This window comes from Mesocricetus auratus, unplaced genomic scaffold (genome assembly GCF_017639785.1).
Source record: "Mesocricetus auratus isolate SY011 unplaced genomic scaffold, BCM_Maur_2.0 Super-Scaffold_100676, whole genome shotgun sequence".
Lineage (NCBI taxonomy): Eukaryota > Metazoa > Chordata > Mammalia > Rodentia > Cricetidae > Mesocricetus > Mesocricetus auratus.
Genome location: NW_024429266.1, coordinates 130,596,491 through 130,617,586, shown reverse-complemented (window position 1 = coordinate 130,617,586; position 21,096 = coordinate 130,596,491). Strand labels below are relative to the sequence as shown.

The 21,096-nt window shown below is 37.1% G+C and overlaps 1 gene segment (V, D, J or C); it reads left to right on the top strand.

The window, feature by feature from the left end:
* The first annotated feature begins 19,651 nt into the window (after positions 1–19,651).
* On the top strand, positions 19,652–20,312 carry LOC101834994. The segment is given in 2 exon segments: positions 19,652–19,778; positions 19,927–20,312. Coding segments are annotated over 2 exon segments (435 nt in total).
* The last annotated feature ends 784 nt before the right edge of the window (positions 20,313–21,096 follow it).

Here is a 21,096-nt window from a genome sequence, read left to right as displayed (position 1 = left end):
TAGGTCTTTACACAGTAATGCCTCTGGTAAGTGCAACCTGAAGTGTCAGGAATGGGCTACCTCTCCTAGCCTACTGTGAGCCTAAAGTTGAACCAGTCATTGGTTGAGCATACCCACTATTCTGAGATGCCATTACCTAAGCACATGTTTCAGACAGGACAAACTCTAGGTCACAGGTTTGCTGGCTGGATTGAGAATCCAGTCCCATCACTTGGAATATTGTCTGGTTACCAAAGCTGCCAGTTCAGCCTCTAGAGGCCCCATTACTAGGAGTTTTCACTTGGGTCATCTTCATAAATTCTAACCAGTTTCCATAGCCCAAGATTTTCCTCCCAATTGTAGTTGTTTTTCATAGTACTCTTTCCCTCCAAACCTCTCAAGCCCAGATCCCTCATTTTCTTATCCCCAATGGTCTCTAGTCCATTCAGAAAGTGATTTTGTTTTCTCTTAACAGAGAAATCCATGTAGCACCAGCCTCTGCAGCACTCCCTGTTACTCTCTGGGACTGTACTTTAATCGTATTACCTTCACTTAACAGCTTATGTCCATGTATAAAATCAGATTCACTGGACCTGATAGAAGACAAAGTGAACAATGGCCCATGAGAAAATTACTGAACAGAATACCAACAGTTCAAGCACTAAGATCAACAATTAAGAAATGGGACATGATGAAATTGTAATGTTTCTATAAGACAATGGACACTGGAAATAGGATAAAATGGCAGCCTACAGAATGGGAAAAGATTTTCATCAACTCCAGTTCTGAGAGAACAATGATATCCAACTTAAATGAAGACCTGAAGAAACTAGACATCAACAAACCAAATAGTCGATTTTAAAAATGGAACACAGTTTTAAACAGAGATTTCTCAATATAGGACATACAAATACTTAAGACAAATTTGACAAAATGATTAATATCCTTAGTCATCAGGGAAATGTAAATAAAAAAGACTGTGAGATTTTACCTTAATCCTATGAAAATGGCTAGAATAAAAAACACAAGTGACAGCTTACAGTGTTGACCTACCTAATATGAAATCAGGGACCAAACTGGTATCACTTGCCAAAACTGACATATAACCTATCCATTATTTCATATAGCTTTAACTAGAATGCCTTGAGGACATTTCAATGAGGCTAATTTGTTATGACCATCATGTCCCAGGCTATTTTTGAAGAAGCTCTGTTAACAATTAGGTAGGCACATACTCAAAGATTAAGCAAATAATAGTAGCAGAACAATTTTAAAATAGATTCATGTACACTCATGCTCTTGCTAGAAGCTCAGGAAGTAGAAGGTCAGCAACTAGATGGAAAACTGGGTAAAGAAATAAAGTCTGTAATTTTAGGAACTACAAAAGAACTAATAGAACTGGATAGTAATCAGCATTAAGAAGTGAAGCACATGGGAAAACATTTATGTTACATTTGTTTTCTAATAGTTCAAATAATTTTTGTCTGATCCCTAAAGACAAACCCCACAATTTACAATAGAAATCTAGTTATTAAAGAGGTGAGTGAATAGCATGTAATTTTCTCATTTAAAATTGTATATGTTAGTTGTCTTGATTTCAATGACTTTATACTTTGGAAGTAAATTATTCAATAATTAATTCCATTACACAGTAGTCTTTTGTCATCTGATATCATGATTGCTCCACAGTAACTGTCCTTCTGTGCCATGTGAAGTTGACAAAATTTTCAAGTACTATTCAGTTCAAAATTGCCATCAAGGGTTCGAGATAGGAGGAATTAATATTTTCTTCCTATTTTGTTAGATTACACCAACTCACTGGTTTGTTGAGTAGCTTTGACTAAAACCATATTCCCTAGTAACAATTTCCAAATAAGACCAAAGGAACTGGAGGTCAAAAATGATTAACCTGAGGTACTAAAAGTTTGAGTCCATTTTTGTTCACCTCCTAAAGTCTTCTGTGAACTTAGACACCTTTGTTATTGATATAATACGGGGGGTTAAGAGGGCAAACATTCTCATTCAAAACTAACAAGAAACTAACAGATTTTTTTTCCTTATAGAGAAAGATTTTGAATTAGGAGAGTATTCTTCATGTTCAATGTGTAAAAAAATTACTGTTTATTCTTTCAAGTGTTTCTTTTTCCACTTTATTATTATATATTTAAATTAGAAACAAGCTTGCTTCCCATGTCAGTCCCAGCTACCTCTCCCTTCCCTCTATGACCAATCCCTCCCCCAGCCCCAGACCCCCACCCAATCCCCATTCCATTCCCCAGGGAGGGTAAGGCCCTCCATGGGGAACCTATGTCCAGATTGAGAAAGCATCCCTCATTTTGGGATGGGTCCCCAAAGTCCATTTGTGTGCCAGGGATTAATACTGATCTACTACCCAAAAATCCCATAGATTGCCTGAGTCTCTTCACTGACACCCACATTCAGGGTGTCTGGATCAGTCCCATGCTGGCCTCTCAGACATCAGTCTGGGGTCAAAGATCTCCCCTTTGTTCAGGTCAGCTGTTTCTCTGGGATTCACCACCCCAGTCTTGACCCCTTTGCTCATCACTCCTCCCTCTTTGTCACTGGGTTCCAGGAGTTCAGTAATCAAGCCTTTCTCTTAAGATGTCTGTTTAATTAACTGTATTGAGGAGTGATGGAATTACTCTGGAGGTCTGTCCTAGTTTGCTTTTTATGGTTTTGTTAAACATCAGGAGCAAAAGTAACTTGGGAAGAAAGTCTTGAGTTCAGTACACAGTTCTGTTTCACAATTCTTCTGTAGAAGTAGTCAGTGCAGGGACTCAAGTAGGATAATAGAAGCAGAGGCCATCCATGATTGTTGTTTACTCTACTATGCCACATGGTTTTGTCTTCCTGCTACTTCATACTACCCTTCACCATCTGCCCAGGATTAGTACTATCCATTTTGAGATGAGCCTTCCCTTATCTACATCAATCAAGAGAGTATCACATGGACTTGCTTAGAGGCAAATAAGAGAGGAATTTTTTCTCAGTTGAAATTCTCTCAGTCCTCATGGCACTATCATATATTAAGTGGTCAAAATAAAACCAAATAACAGAAACAAACAAAAGTATCCAGGACAATTACTGCCATCAGATTTTAATAAAGATAATCTTGAGTTCCAAAATCCATTTGTAATGTATAACAGTTACCATTTATCGTAACTTTGCACATAGCTATTAGCTCTCCATCTGTGATAAAAGGTTTATCTATTTTTAACCGGATGTGTATTTGTTGGTGTCTCTCTGTGTGTAAGGAGACATGCATGTGTGTGGCTACAGTTCCCCCAGAGACAGAAAGCAGTGTTGGATTTACTGGAGGTAGATTACAAAAAAAATAATTGGCAGCTCCCATAGGTACTAGTTATTAAACCCAGGTCCTCTGGGAAAATAGCACATGCTTTTAAATGCTGAGACATCTATCAATCCCTACTTGAGAGAGTTTCTGTCAAAACATCATACTAAAGACATTTCACTGCATTAGCTGGAGAGATGTCTCAACACATAAAAGTGTCTGCCACCAAGCTAGCTAGTTAAGATTTTCTTAAACTAACAGGGTAGGAGAGGACTGACTCCCATGCATGGAATTCTTGCATGGGGTATGCATGGAAAGAACATGTGTCTACACACATACATGCAAACATAATAAATAAATAAAAGTAAAATGATCATTTAATTAATGCTTAATTGCTACATGAAAAGTAACACATATCTAATTCTTATAAAATTGTGCAGAAATACACCTGTGGAATATCATTTTACAAACAACAGAGACCTATCAATCACTTCCAAACTTTCCTCAAACCATAAATTCCAGGAACATTATTTTTCATTGCCTGTACAATTACATAATAAACACTTAAGATACACCTTCCTATCATTTTATTTTTCCGTTTAAATGGAGAACATTCAAAGAAACATAGGAAAAATAGCTTCCAATTTCTACATTTAAAATTCTTAAGGTAAGAGCTATTTTTTCTATAAAATTTATGAAAGAGGAGGCCAAGCATAGTTATCAGTGATTGCATACATATATCTTTAATTTCATTCCTTTCAGTGCTTCTGATATACTGAAGTTATTGCCAAGATTGACAGCTTTTAGCATGTTCTTTTTATATCAAGCACCATATTTGGTTTAGCTGTGGTCACCACTGACATAGAAGATATTTTATGTGATTTCTGAAAACATGGAAACCCTGCAGAATGCTTCCCTGTATGTATACTGCAGCGTTAACCCAGGCCTTTGCATATTGTTCCTCAGGGAGGACACACCCTTGCTAGTCACAGATAAAAGGTCAGATGTCAGTTGTATCCTACAGTGACTGACCATTATCTGCAGACTGCCTCCTCAAAATGAAGTTGCCTGTTCAACTGTTGGTGCAGCTGGCATTCTGGGTTCCTGTTGAGGACAGAGGGAAGTGAGAATGGAGGATGGGGAGGAAGTATGAGCCTATGTGTACTGTCCATGTATGAAAAGACAATTATTAGCATCTAGGATGGTGCCTGTGTCATTTCCATCTGGGAAATGTGAAGTCAGATCTGAGAGAACCTGTGCGATACTTGAAATTATGACACAGATGGACCGAAATGAAATAAATTAGGCCTATAAGCTCTTAGGGCTTTCAATGCCCTTCTTTTGTTAAAAAAAGGATTTATAGTGTATAAAGAATTTCATGTAAAAATAAACATCTGTTGAAATAAATATCGACACATGTAATCACAAAGATTTTTCCTGAGGTTTGTTCATAAACTGCACTTCTTTCTCATCATTTCGGCTTCCAGGAGTGATGTTGTGATGACCCAACCTCCAAACTCCCTTCCTGTTAGCCTTGGAGATCAAGTTTCTATCTCTTGCAGGCCTAGTCAGAGCATTTTACATAATGATGGAAAAACCTATTTGTATTGATGCCTGAAGAGGCCAGGCCAGTCACTAAAGCCACTGATCTACAAGGTTTCCAACCGAATTTCTGGGGTGACAGACAGGTTCAGTTGTAGTAGGTCAGGCACAGACTTCACACTTAAGATAAGCAGAGTGGATCCTGAGGATTTGGGTATTTATTACTGCATGCAACATACACATTTTTCTCCCACAGTGATTCAAAGCCTAACAAAAACACTCTTTCTCTGGGTGACCCAGCTTCTAAATTTGTTAAAGAGAAGCCAAGGTTCTTCCATTTATTGATTGCAGCTGAGGGCCATCTAACATTAGTGTCCTCACCACAACTCTAATCTATTGTGTTTCTGGATTCATCAGCATCTTCCTCAAGAGAATGGTAAACAGGTGTTCTCTCAGAAACCAGAAATGAGGGAGTGGAAGTTTATTGAAAACTGGATTTGATAAATCAATGTTTCAAATGCTCGATTTGAGGTATGAGTAGCTTTGAAAGATTTGAATGACTCAGACTTGCATAGAAGCTGCAAAAAGAACATCTATAGACCTTATAAAGCCAAGGAATCTATCTCATGAGGTGATAAAAGAGGCAAGAAAATAGGCACAGTTCATTTTTCCCCATGGCCTGATCAAGCAACAGAAGCCAACATTACCAAGCTTTTAAAAGGAAGGAAGATGTGTATTGATCCTGAGGCAACACTGAAGAATGAAAAACTGCATGATACATGAAAAAAACTAATAATAAAGGCTAGATGAAGGTCTGTCACCTATTCATCTTACTGTACCCATTATTTAAATTTAATTTAATTTAATATATTACTTTATTTAAAAATTGAATATAAACTCTTTAGTTTCCCCTCAAAGACACAGGATAGTAAGTGAGTCACAGGTTACATGGATTCTCACACCAGAAATTTCTGACTATGTCCATGATATAATCATTATGATTATGTCAAACTATTTATTCCCTTGACATTAACATGATGTTGAAGGCTTCTTTCTAGAGAGTGATTGTGAAAAGTGAAGTGGCATTCAGGAGAGAATTAATTTACTACCATCAAACTTCATAGTATTATTTTTTAAAGTATTATTTTCATATTTTCAAATTCATGCATAAATTATGTATGCTATAGTGGCAAGAGAAATTAAAATTTTGTACCTTACATCAAATTTTAACACATATAAGGCACTTTCTTTCAAATGCTTATCACCAATTTCATTGTGTGTTTGTGTGTCTTTTGTATATGTAGGAAATAGAAATCAATAGAAAGAGGAAGAAAAAGAATCAGAGAACCATCAAAGTCAACATCTTGTGCGTGGTAGCCAAGCATTCTATCATTTACTTAAGTGTCTTGCACTTCGCAGTCTTAAATTGATAAATGAAGTAGCTTAAATTGTTGATGGCAATAAAAGCACAGTCTATTATCTTAACACTCAAACTTTCATATATTATATGAAGTACATGGTTATATTTGGTATTTATAAGAATGCTACCCTTGAGACTGGAGAGATGGCTCAGAGGTTAAGATCACTAGCTGATCTTCCAGAGGTCCTGAGTTCAATTCCCAGCAACCACATGGTAGCTTACAACCACCTGTAATGAGATCTGACCTCTGACCTGCAATAATATATGCAGTTAGAACACTGTATACATAATAAATAAATCTTTTCTTTTAATTAAAAGAATGTTTCCCTCATGTTTCCCTGAAGGTCACAGATGCCTAACCTTGATTTCCTTTTTGTTTGTTTGTTACTGTTTGAGAATGTGATTTAATTGCCACATGTATCCCTTCCTTTTCCCACCTCCAAAACTTCCCATACAACCCTCCCTGCTCTCCTTCAAATTCATGTGTTTTTTTCATATAATTGCTTTTCTACATAAATCTATATATTAGAGTACATACATAAATGCATATATTGAATATATTTATATTGAATATGGGTAAATATTTATATTAAAATATATGCCTCTAAATATACCTAAATATAACCTGCTCACTCAGTATAACACTGTATATTTTCATGCTGAACTTTTGGCAATGTACAACTTATTGTTATGTACTTCCTAAGGGAAGGGCCACCCCTCATGCTCCTTTTACACCATTTCCTGTAGTACTTTGTGTAGAGTTGAGACTCTTGGAGTTTCCTCAGTGCATTTTGGCATCTTCAATTTTGCCTGCTTTGGAAAGTCATGTTGGTAAAAATTATGGATGCGTCTTCTGATGTTACTGGGAGACACAATCCACGTTTCACAACAAAGTTCCTGATCCTCTGGCACATACAATCTTTCTTGTTCTCCTTCAGGATGTTCTCTGCGTCATAGGTATGGACAACTTTTGTAGACATATCCATAGGTCTTGTGCTACATAGCTCCACATTTTTATCCAATATAGATTTCTTTATTTATCTCTGTCTGTTGCAAAAAGCCATTTCCATTGTGAGTGGCTAAGATTAATCTTATCTGTTGGTCTAAGAAGAAGTATTTTATATTTTTATTAACATTTTGTTTGTGTAGTGTAAGAGTGGTTACATATTTTCCTCTAATGGCCATGATTTCAGTATTGATTCTTCAGCTAGTTTTCCATTATTGAACAGGTCTTAAATCCAATTAGAGAGCACTAGGTTACTCCCTAGGCATGTGTGTCACTAGTACACACTAGTACACCGATAGGTTCTGTTGCCCTTCAGTCCCAAATAAGCTCACAGAGGCATATCAATTATTAAACTGTTGGCAGGGAGCTTAGGCTTCTTACTGGCTAGCTCTGTCTTAATTATTAACCCATAACTACTGATGTACATATTTCTACATGGTTTTATCTTACCAGAGAATGGCTGGAGCATCCTAACTTCCCACTTCCTACATGGGGTCTCTCATAGTTGCTCCTCTCTGCCTTCCTCTCCTCATCCTTCTCCTGCTCTGTTAGCCCTGCCTATGCTTTCTGCCTGGATATTGGCCAATCAGTGTCATATTCATCACCCAATAAGAGAAACATATATAAGAAAGGACATTCTCATATTTTCTATCTAAAGAGAATGAAGGGTTTTAACTTTAACATAATAAAATTTTGCAACAAAAAAATTTGTAATAAAAAATAGTTATCAAGTAAGATGTATAGTTAACAATATTTAGACCATTAACATTGACCAAAATTTAAAGACAATAGTCTATCATCTATCCTATATTTGTGAGTCTAAAACTTTATATGTAACTTACATTTATCATAAATAAGTAAAACCATAAAAATAACTATCTGTCTTGAATTCCATCAAAGACCGCAGAAGGGTAATTTATACAAACTCTAGTATTGATAGAGACATATTGCTACCTGGATGGTCATTCAAATTTCCTCTGTAATGTTGGAGCATCCATTTTCAGCTGATAGGCCACAGATAGTCTGCCAGATTTCTTAGTAAAGCAGGAAATTTTAAACTGTCCCACCTATATTGCCAGATGGTCATTCATTTTTCTCTGTGTTCTGCAGAATATCTGGCAGAGTCTTCTATGAAGCAGTAACCCTGAAGTACTGTCCCATTTTGTTTTTGCAAATTCAGCAGTCACTTTCCTGTGAGCTCTGTGTGTCCAGTTTGGACAGCATATGGTCAAATAATTCAGGCAAGAACAGTTTCGTGTCATGTCAAAGGCAAACTCGATAACTATTTTCTTTGATGCTCATCCCCTTCTCTGAAGTAATTGGTGTTGCCAGGAGCAGTGTTTCTCACTGTTGTGAAAAACCCTAAACCATTTTAAATGCCATATTCTGTAGGTCCTTGAAAGGTTTGAAGGATATCTATCCATTTGAAATATATCTCTGTAAATCTAGAAAATCTAACTAACATAAATTTTGACTATTATACGTGACTACAATCTGTTATTTAATTTTACATTACAATTTTAAAGAGTTGTATAAACACAATACCTAAACAAGTGGAGAAATATACCTATAGCAAACTGACCTTAAATTTGTATCAATTAATCAAAATCTATACAAAAAATACCAATACAACATATCAATTTCTATATCATAGTCACTTTTTTCCTTTAGAAAGATATTTGCCATAATCCTTAAGCATTTATAACCAACCCCATTTAAGTGAAAAGAGCATATATAAACAATATTTGGGAATGTGACCAAAGTTCTCTCCAAACTGCTTCATGCTGCTTTGGGGCACGGTCAATAACAAGGGAATCCTGAAAAAAACAAAAAACAAAAAGCAGAGACCTGGCCAGATTCTGGCTGTAGTGTTCCAGCAGTTTTAGATGTTAGTTCATCTGGGCCACTGCTTCATGTGGTCTTGCTTAATCAACTATATTAATCTGCAAGAAATCCACAGATTTGTATTTTCTGTGGAAACAAAAGCAGAATCGCTTTTTCGTGCACTTAGACTTAAATTTTGATGTCTAGGCATTTTCAAAATATATGTGTTGGATTAATCCAGCAGCATTTATAATTAAATGTCTTTGGGAAGTTGTTCTTCCGTCATCAGCAGTCAAACAATTCAAAAACAACAAAATCACATAGTATCCAGACTATGTATATTTTCCATCTTTATATGATTTTTTGTATTATTCTATTTCTTTTACGTTTATTTTCTATGTTTTCTGTTTTTAGAGACAGGGTTTCCCAGTTTGTTTTTACCTGTCCTGGAATTTACTCTGTCAACCAGCCTGGCCTTGAAATCACAGAGGTCTACATGCCTCAGCTGTCTTCCACCACCCTCAGCTACTGGATTGAGATAGGTTAATTTTATTGGGGAGAAATCATTTACATGACAAACATATAGGCCAGGATCAACACTTTGAGGATCCAAGCTCAGCTTTCCTCTCTGACCCAGCTGGAACCAAAAGAGAGAGGATGTGTGTCCCTGATTCCAGATCAAATCCATCCCACATTCTCATGTATACATCTGTGACCATGCCCTTTTGATGTGGTCAGTGCTGCAGATGCATCTGATAGATCTCTCAGTGCATCTATTTCTTTATAAAGGACTTTCCCTGTACATTTCCTTTTCTCTCCCAAGCAAATGCATATTTTTAACACACTGTAAACCATTTAGAGTTTTTTCTCTGAATCTGTCTTTGCTGTATATGTTTATCTTTTTCTAAGCATGAGTCTTTTATCTGATAAACTTGGCTAAGATTAAAGTGACAGCTGGCCCCACCCTTTTCCTTGGGTTTCTGTGAGTAGTTTCATGGTGGAATATTGGTAGGAGGCATGCTTATTGCCAGAAGTCTGCAAAGTTTCTTTGTTCTTGTTACCACCTAGAAGCATGCTGCCTGCAGCTGACAAATACCTCACAATTGTTTGGTAGTAGGGCCTCTTAAAAGAGCTATGCATATTTTGCTGCTAATGCTAAGTCAAGAAAACTCTAGGAGCTTGTCATTAGCAAACAAATAATGAGAAAATACTGCTATCAAGAAGCCATGTTTGTCTCTGTTCTTTTGTGTTTTGAATCCCTTTTTAAGCTTTTGTCAGGTTTCATGCAGAAATTCTTGCCCCATGTTTGAGGTGTCATTTGCAGGTTGAGTTTCTGTCTGCCTTTCCTCACAATTTTGCCCCAAATAAATACACAGAAACTTGTATCATTTATAAACTTTTAGAACTATGGCTCAATTTTCTTACTAGCTAGTTCTCTCTTAACTCTTAACCCATTTATGTAAAACTGTTTTACCACCAAGGCTTTGACTTACCTGTTATGCTCCAGCATGCTACTACTTCTTTTTACAGCTACTTGGCAACTCTTTGGCAGTTTCTATCTGCCTCCTTTCCCCAGAAATCTCCTTATCTGGCACCCTGCCTATATTTCCTGCCTTTTACTAGCCAATCAGTGTTTTATTCATCAATGAATACGAGAAAAATATATACAGAAGGACATTCTCCATCAATCTCCAATGGCTTTAATAACTCATAAACAATAAATCACCACATAGACATTCATTAAGACAGTCTTTCTCAAGGCAAAAGACCAAAGCAATGAAAACAATTTTATAGAATGTGTATCACTATGTAAATGTAATATATTTAATATGTACATACCCTACAAACAACCACTATTTTAAAACTTCCAATTGATGACAAAAGGTCTTCATTCTATTTTCTAAAGTGTATGTTGAGAACATTGAATAATATAGACTTTAAATTTTAGAATATGGAGGTGCACACTATTTACATATACTTACACCAAGGTCACAACTATGTTCTTATGCACAATGATTCATCTTAATAGAAAACAGATTCCAAGTAATAACATAGTCACTAAAATCTTTCTTTCAGAATCAAATAATCTCCTCTTCCTGAATGGGATTTGTGTGTAGTGTGATTTTATTTTTTGCAATGAGCTACTGCTGCTATAGCAGTTGCAGAAGCAACAGCACCCAGGTTGATGCTACAGCAGTCATGTGAGAACAGTTGAAACACAAAAAACCCACAATGAACTATATTAACAGACCTACATGAAATAGACTACAATTTGGGATAGAACTATGGAATGCCTTCAAACTGTATGATCTTGCAACAATTTGCCTAAATACAAGATCTAATCATATACATGCTTGGGATGCTCCAAAGATGAACTATAACCTGTATTATTTGCTAATACTTTTCCCAATTTGCATGGTCTTATCTGATGTAACCTAGTGTGAATTGAATGTACTAAAAATAATAAATTTCTACTCCAATATCTTTAGTAACTATGCTTAATACATTGTCATTAATATTTCCTAATTGGATTCAAGTTTAAATTTTTGTACTGACGAAGTCTGGGTTTTTGTCGATCTGGTTGGCCTCAAATTGTAGTGAAAAATGTCCTTTGTGTTTACTTGAGGGCCAGTCTCTAGATAGCTCAGGGTTTGGAGGGAAGGTGCTGGGAAGATAAGCCCTTTTCATCTGAGAATTTTAGGAAAAAGACACTCACATATTCTGTTGATATTTTCTTTATTTATTCATCAGCCTCTTCAGATGGACACTCAAGCTGGATCCAGCTGCCAACTCACAGTCAAAGAAAAGCATATTTGTTAATTGTTACACAACATATTTCCTCATTCAAAGGTTCCCAAATTTAATCTATATGTCTTACTGAAGGGAGCATCACATGCCACCCTCACTGTCATCTTTCATTAAGCATTCTGTGCAATACACAAATACCACAAAATCCCAAGGTATGCCTGTGGAGTCCAGTAACCAAAGTGTTAGAATGTCCACAAGGCCCCTTCAGTAAAACAATCGTTGTTCTGCACTTGGAATGGTAAAGGCTCCTTCTAAGAAATGTCTGTTTATCCTAATCTCTATCGAATAGAGTAATTTTGCCAAATTCCTACAGATTACAGGCAACATATTTTTCATTTTCCTTACATGATTAAATATAAAGTTATTCCAATACCGCATGTACATTTACATGTAAGTGACTTATTGCAGGTCAACAGAAAGCATCTTTTTACAGAAAACTCTCTTGCTTACAAAAGGGTGTATACTATGGCTACAAAGAAAGAATCTATCATCCTACTGTCTATCTAAACAGTTAATCTTACAATGAATGTTAAAAGAATCACAAATATAAACTTTGTACATAAAAGACAATCTGTCAGCTGTACTTTAGGTCTTTGGTGTGTATCACTAATTTCTTGTATCAGGAGATTTGATGGCAGGAATTGGTATAAAGACAATGAAATCCATGTCTGCATCTATAAAGCATTAATAGCATTACTGCCAATCTGGTTCCTGGATAATTCAATTATTCTCCATAATCATCAGGGTGAGCTGTTATCTAAAGCAGTTTCTAAGGAGGAGGTCAAAAGATATTGGCTGAAAAACCTTACATATACCTTTATTCATTAGAGTTCTGCATATTATTAAAAATTAAAAGGTAGACTTTAGGGAGCAAGTCATCTTCACAAAAATATTCACAGGTAAAAATGCCATGAAAAACAAGATATTTCCAATGAGAAAAACATATTACCTACAGGCAGTGGAGATTTTCCCCACACCCAATTCAACTATGCCAGAAGATAGCAACAGCAAGCATTTAAGATCACAGCAGATTCAAGAGACATTCTGGAGTCTGTGGTATCAGGTTACCTTGCCTGAGGGAGATGTATCCATCAGGGGATTGCCTCCTGGTGGCTCCACATCTTGAACCTCTATAGTCACCTGATTCTCCTCTGACATGAAATCTGTCATCAGGGTTACTTGCATCATGGCATCTGACAGACGTTGATTTAAGGAGTTCCTGCTTCTAACTTCCAAGGACTGGGACTGTAATAACATACAACCATTTAGACTTAAGTTTTGTGCATGTCAGTAGACAAGGATCTATCTGCAGTCTTCCACATTCCAGTATCCAGTTATGCCAGCACCATTTGTTGAAGATGCTTTCTTTTTCCACAAATAGATCAAAGACCTCAACATAAATCCAAACAAATTGAACCTCTTAGAAGATAAAGCAGGGCATATTCTTGAACAAATTGCTACAGGAGACTGCTTCCTGAGCATAACACAAGTAGCCCAGATATTGAGATCAACAATTAATAAATGTGATCTCCTAAAACTGAGAAGTTTTTGTAAGGCAAAGGACACAATCAACAAGACAAAAAGGAAGCCCCCAGAATGGGAAAAGATATTCACATTCTGAAAGAGGACTGATCTCCAAATTTAAAAAGAACTCAAGAAGCCTCCAAAACAACAAAGGATCCAATTAAAAGGTGGGGTATTTTTGTCTGGTTCCCCTTGTAGTTTTCAACCCCCAAATAACACACAATGCACTATAGTAATTATGAAGGTGTTGGCTGTTTGCCAAGATTTCTTATTGGCTAGCCCTGACTTAATTGTTAACCCATAATTGCTAATCTAACTATTTCTCTTACCAAAGAAATGGATCCAGACCACTTACTCCTCTGGCAGACCACATCATGATGGACTGTGCCTGTCTTTCACAGAATCCTCCTCGACTCCTAGTCCCCTCTATTTTGCATCCCTATTGGCCCACAATGATTTATTCAAACAAATCAGATACATATTTACAGAATGACATCACCCAAAAAGGTACAGAACTAAATAGAGTCTTCTCAATAGAGGAGTCTAAAATGGCTGAGAGACACTTAAGAAAGTGCTCAGCACCTTTGCCTTTAGAGAAATGCAAATCAAAACAACTCTGAGATACTATCTTACTCCTGTCAGAATGGCTAAAATCAAAAACACCAATGACAGTATATTCTGAAGAGGATGTGGAGAAGGGGGAATACTCCTCCACTGCTGGTAGGAGTGCCAACTCATAAGCCACTTTGGAAATCATTATCAAGATTCCTCAGAAAAATGGGAATCAGTCTACCACAAGATCCAGCAATTTCATTCTTAGGCATATACCCAAAAGATGCACAGTCATACAAAAATGACATCTGTTCAGCTAGGTTCATAGCTGCATTATTTGTAATAGCCAGAACTTGGAAGCAACTTAGATGCCCCACAACTGAAGAATGGGTAGAGAAAATATGGTACATTTACACAATGGAGTATTACTCAGCAGAAAAAGAAACAATGTAATCTTGAATTTCACAGCAAATGAATAGTAATAGAATTAACCATTATGAGTGACGTAACTCAATCACAAAAAACAAATATTGTATATACTGACTCATATATACATTTTAGACATGGATTAGGGTAGTGACAGCCTACAATCCCACTGCCAGAAAGCCTGGGAAATAGGGACTACCTAAGAGAGATATGTATGGTACTCCAGAAGGGGAATGGGACAGGATCTCCTGAGAGGATTAGGAGCATGGAGGGAGAGGAGAGGGAGCTGGGAAAAGTGAGGGAGAGAAGAGGCAGGGAGAGGACAACATGAGGGAGCAGAAAGGTTGAGTGGGAGGAGGGGAAGAATACAGGAGATCAGGATGAGAGATACCATAACAGAGGGAGTCATTATACGTTAGAGTAAGTTTCCCAGAGATCTACAAAGATGACACCAATTGGCAAACTAAGCAATAGTGGAGAGGCTACCTTAAATGCCCTTCCCTGATAATGAGTTTGATGACTACCTTATATGCCATCCTAGAGACTTCATCCAGTGGCTGATGGCAGCTGAGGCATATACCCACAGCAAAACACTGAACTAAATTGCTGGAAACCAGTTGTAGAGAGAGAGAGAAGTGATGTGATGAGCAAAGGGGTAAAGCCAGGGCTGGTGAAACCCACAGAGACAGCTGGACTGTACAAGGGGAAACTCTTGGACCCCAGATTGATGTCTGAGAGGCCAGCATGGAGCTGACCCAGACCCACAAATCTGGGTTTTATCAAGGAGGCTTCAGCAATCTATGGGGCCTTGGGTAGTAGATCAGTATTTATTCCTGGCATGCAAATGGACTTTGGCAGCCCATCCCACATAGAGGGATGCTCTCTCAGCCTGGACACATGGGGGAGGGCTTAGGATGAAATGACAGTTTCTGGACATCCCAATTGATTGTTTCCCCTTCCCTGAGTAGCAAAGGGGCAATTGAGTGGGGTGTTGTGGGAGTTGGTGGGGGTTGGTAGAGGAGGGGAGGAGAAGGGAGTAGGGATTGACATGTGAAGCAAGCTTGTTTCTAATTTAAATTAAAAAAAGGGAAAAAAGAGAATGCACCACCATGCCCAGTTCAAACAATGATGGAGGTGTAATCCAGGGTTTTACATAGTAGATAAGGAATCCACGATTGTGCTACATCCCTGAATAAATTTTGTTACTACTTTTTGCAAAATTGGTGAGCATATACATCTGTTTCTGCACATATTTAAGTGTGATGAACCACGCATAATTCTTACAAATGCTGTTGATAATTCACAGGAAGAAATTGTCCTGGATTTGATTCATTAGTTTTTGCTGAATGCATTACAACTTGCCATAAATCACTGCCAAACCTTTTTGTAGCACACTTGCACAAACCCCAATCCTGTCCTTATTTCAAAACTCCCTCTAACTGGGGATGCAAAATAAATTTATATCCAGTCAGAGTCACCAGCTTTTTTCCATCAAATGCTGTACAGTAAGGACCATAGACGTTTTCACTTTCTGATTATTTGGCTTGCAGCATTTCCTCCTAGCACTTTATTTACCCACTGTTTGTCAAAGGAGACTGGAGATCCTAATAATTTCTTACGATGAAAATGGAGAAAAGTGTATGCTAGATCTCTGATTCTGAACAACAATCTTCTTGGATAAGGAAGGTAAATATGACGCCTACTTCCTTTCCTGTTCACACATTGGAGTCCAATGCACAGCGGATGCAGCAACTGGAGTGCATATTCTTATAAGATGAATGGAGGATGCTAGTTAACATCTTAGATTTCCCAAATTTGAGAACACAAAGCCATAAGAAGAAATCATGTAAGTCTGAGAGAAAGCATGTTAAGCTAATTCAGCTGACATCAAAATCTTCAACCTGATCTCAAAGGATCATTATAGAAAGTGAGATACATGTATGATGTGGCAATTCATTACCTGTGGAAATGTCTCTTTTGTCCATTTTTCCAATCTGGAATGTTGTAAGGATATAAATCTATTAAAATGAGCTGTTTTTCATTGTGTTTTTTCTCTTTGGAAGATTTCCAACCTTTATATTTGGTGTCATGAAGGAACTGGCTGTGAACCAATGTGAGTGTAAACTTCATGATATCCAAAATCTCTTGTCACTGTTATAGGAAGGATCTGAAGATCTGTACTTTCTATACAGTACATAAGAAGCTCCTTAATTTATGGTTTCCCTGTGTCCTTCTCTAGCCAAAGGCAGACAGTATTCTAGGTACCTAATACATGATATTAGAATTAGGCAAACCCTACTAGTGACAATGTGTTTTTTCACTGAGTGCCCTCGCCATTTTACACAGTTTTTTAGATAATAAATTATTCATGCCTTGGCAGTTTAACCAGCAGTCCAAGAATTAGACTGCAGTTCGACTGTCATTTTACTTTCAATACGGCAATAGCATGTGCTGGAAAATAGTCTTTCTAAAGACTATGAGCATAACAAATTTGCTATGGACTGGTACTGACCCAACTTTTTTTGTATCATATCTTAAGACCAATAATAACTTTGGGATATTCTGAGTATGTAACTTCATGAAGGAACTGAAGGTAGTAGTAGTCAGTTGAAAGCACTAAGACACTGTGTCAATACATTCATGAAACAAATGTGATGAAAATGATGTCATTATTCTCAGAGAATAAGACAGAAGATCAGATTCTCTATTGATGCTCCTCAGGTGTGAGCCAGGTATAGCAGACACAAAAATTGACTTTCTCCAGCTCTCCTGACTTGGAAGGTGAACAACAATGATTTCAGTTCTACTTGTATGTAGAGAACAAATACTCTCCATATAATCACTGAGTGGTTGACTACTCTGTGCTATATAATGACATGTTGCAAAGATGAACATCAGTTTGTGGTTGTTGGAGTTATTTATTTTTAGTGAGTTTAATGTTTTTTTCTCTATGCCTCTTCCTTCCACCACTCTCACCCTTTGTCGTCGCCCTAACCGCCATGATGGATTGGGGTGAGATTTTAGCCTAGATAGTAGAAAGGGAAAAATAATAAATGTGTTTGTATGTATGCAATAGGGCCATAAGCCACCTATAATTATAATTTTCAGGGACTTGATAGGAAGATCTCTCATCAGTTAAGAGAACTTTTTGTTTTCCCAGAGAAGTGACTTAACTCCCAGTATCCACAGGGTGGGTTGAAACCATTCTAGTTTCAGGGTATATGTGACCATCTTCTGACCTCTTTGGGAAACAGACATAATTGTGTTGCACATGCAGCAAAATGGTCATATACACAAAAAACAGTAATACATAAAACCATAGTTATAATTTTCATTAATATTTTAATTAGTTTCCAAATAAATAACTTTGCCATATTAAATGCAGTTTTTAAAGGGAAGTGCTGCCAGCTGCAAAATAAATTACAATTTTAATGGCTTCTGTATGTTTGTGAACATGATCTTATTGCCTAAAAAAACCAAATACATATGTTGTCAGTACTTAAAATATATTCATATTAATGCATAGAATTAGGACAGATTGCACAGATATTAACTCTGTTGTAGACTCTGATATATCGCTCATTGCAAAATCTATGGACACATACATCAGAGTCACTCTTGTTATTGATTTATAGGCCAACCAGTTTCTGAACATATCCAGCAACTTATTGATTCTGGCATCTCCTCTGTGTCCATCATCATTTTCTGGCCATAAGTGTGTGTCCTTCTCACCATGTCTAAATTCTATCCACTACATAATAGTTGTATGCACCTGGAAAACTCCTCCCACTCAACCTCTCAGTAGGTCCATACCTTACTCCTGATTTTGACACACTTTATATCTTCCACACTTTGGTAGTAACTCCCTATGTTTACCTTCTACAGTCGCTTTCGCACACTCTCACCATGCAGCTGTATTCTATTGCCACAACCCAATAGAGACATTTTCTGTCAATATCTGGAAGAAATACGGTACCCATAGCATATGCAAATCTGGAACCATTTCACATTCAAGGTCATGAGGTATAATTTTGACAGAAAACTCAAAACCCTTAAAGATAATAATTGGTGATAACAGGGGATAGGATTCAGGTTTAATAATCTGAACCACCACAGGGACTTTGGATACAGATATGATCCCACTATCATATAGAAAGTATTTATGTGCACAAATGAAAGTGTAGAAAACCCATGATCTCGTCTGATCTTAATAGAAGTAGTTCTTGTTTAGCTGAGGTATGATAAATAAGTAAAATTAGACTGTTTATCTGAAAAGATATGTTAGTTACATGAGATTCCATCCTTCCTTATAAATTACGTCTTCAAGTAGAATTCTATTCCTGTTGCGGGAATCATTGTGAGCAAGAAGCTCCATGGGGACTTTGGGAGTTAAATCCCAGTGAATATATCTACACAATACTTCCATACCCAAAGTTCAGGGAACATTTTTGAAAGTGGAATTGAAATATTGTAAGAGCAATAGGATCATGGAGTGTACTGTGAGATTTTTGTCTCCTAGTAACATCAGGAGTTATACATGTAAAGTCTCAGCAACATTACTAACTCATATGAACTAAACAGTAAGAACACCAAAGAGAATGTGGAACATTGATTCTCCACAAAGGATTGTATACAATTGAGTAAACCAGACAGCAGGAGAGGCGCTTATCCCCAAGAAAGAGCATACCAACTTGCTGCCCTTACCCCAATGATCAGCCCTGAAAACATAAATACAAGTTTCATTAAATAATTTTAACACAACATGTTTTGGAGCACTCATGTATATACAAACATTGATATGCATATATTACCAAAGTAATGAAAAATAGGCCATGAATTTGGAGAAGAATGAAAAAAATTGGTAGGAGGATTTGAAAAGAGAATAGGAAGGGAGAAATGAAATGTTAATTAAAATACAATCTCACAAATAGAAATAAATAAGTAGCTGCTTGGTCTCCATCACATTTATATCTACCTATGTAAGGAACCTGTAAGGATTTATGTACTTTCTAGAATTGTACCATATCTGACAGTCCCTGCCATGAAAGGAAATATAACAAGGAACTTCTATATTGAACACAACAGAAATAAAAATAAAGAGCAAGTCATGGAGTAGGGCTGTTCTTTGTTGTTCAAAGAGGAGCACATTCCCCACAAATAAACCTGTACCACCTTTTTGATCTGATACACAGGCCTGTAATATATCACCAGCTAGACCAGTCCTACAGATGTGCTCAGCCATTGCTGTTTTGCATGTTCCTAGAGCATGTCCACTGCCCTTCTTCATAATTAGGTCACATCTAAGCTGGAATCAGTCTCAGACAGGTGCACAGACATGAGGGTCCCAAAACTACTTCTGGTGTTGCAGCTGCTCTGGCTTACAGGTAATAAATTTTAATTTGTATAAATAAATTTCCAAGTAGCATTGGAAATTTATTCTTCTTAATCTGGTTAGTATTTCATTGTCTCTGTGAGAGCCTTGATCTAATAGCATTAACTGTATAGAAATTTACCTACAATTTTTCATCTCAGGTGCCAGATGTGACACTCAGATGACCCAATCTCCAGCCTCTCTGTCTATATCTCTGGGAGACAGTGTCACCATCACATGCCAATCAAGTGAGGACATTTACACTAAATTAGCATGGTATCAGCAGGAAACAGGGAAACCTCCTAAGCTCCTCATCTATGATGCAAACAGATTGGAAGATGGGGTCCCATCGAGGTTCAGTGGCAGTGGATCTGGCACACAGTATTCTCTCAAGATCAGCAGTCTGCAGCCTGAAGATGTGTCAACTTATTTCTGTCAACAATATGACAACTATCCTCCCACAGTGATTCAAGTCATAACATATACCTCCAAAGAAGCAGAAGCGTATAGCATGGCTGCCCCAGACATTCCCTGGGGGGTCATATAGTGAAACTGTTTCTCAGATATTACAGCATTTTCAGCAGTGTTTATAGTGAATCATTTCTTTTTGTAGAAGAGGCTAACCACTCCTCTCTATGCCATAATTGCCATTCTTTCTGTTCATTAGCAGCATGACAGAGTACCAACGTCTTTTCTTCATTAACAGAGGTCATAGATATTTCACAGGAGGTGTCTGAGTTTTATTACCAGTTGGGACTTATAAAGCAGAGTCTGTGGGCATTCCAGCACATATTCTTTAAATACAGAAGATTAACTTATAAATGCCAGCATTTGAAGGTCAGGAGACATTACTGAGTAAAGTTGATAATAGGAAGGTTTATATATTTTCTTACAAAAGCTAGAAGACAAGTGTCAGAAACTGGTAAAGATGCTTAGACATAATCTAATGTGTCTTGAAATTTCCGCGGAGGGCGTTGAGACCCTCAGCTGTCTGCAGCCCTTTACATAGGATTTTTCTGGCTCCTATTTTCACTGGTCTTCTAATAAGAATGAAACATTATTGAACCAGCTTCAATCCCACTGTATGAAGTGGAATATAGACTTGTCTATATGAAATAATAGAAAGTAAAGGATTGTTTTAAATATGCTTCTAAAAGTGATATAGATGAAGATTTGATATTCCAGAGCATACATTTAGGAACAAGCAAAACACTAAAACAACAAAAGTGATCTGTGATCTGTAACCCTGTGCTCCTCTCTCAATCTCTGTTTCCCTCTCTTTCTCTCTCTCCCTCTAATATCTATCTCATGTGTGAATAAATATATGCTCA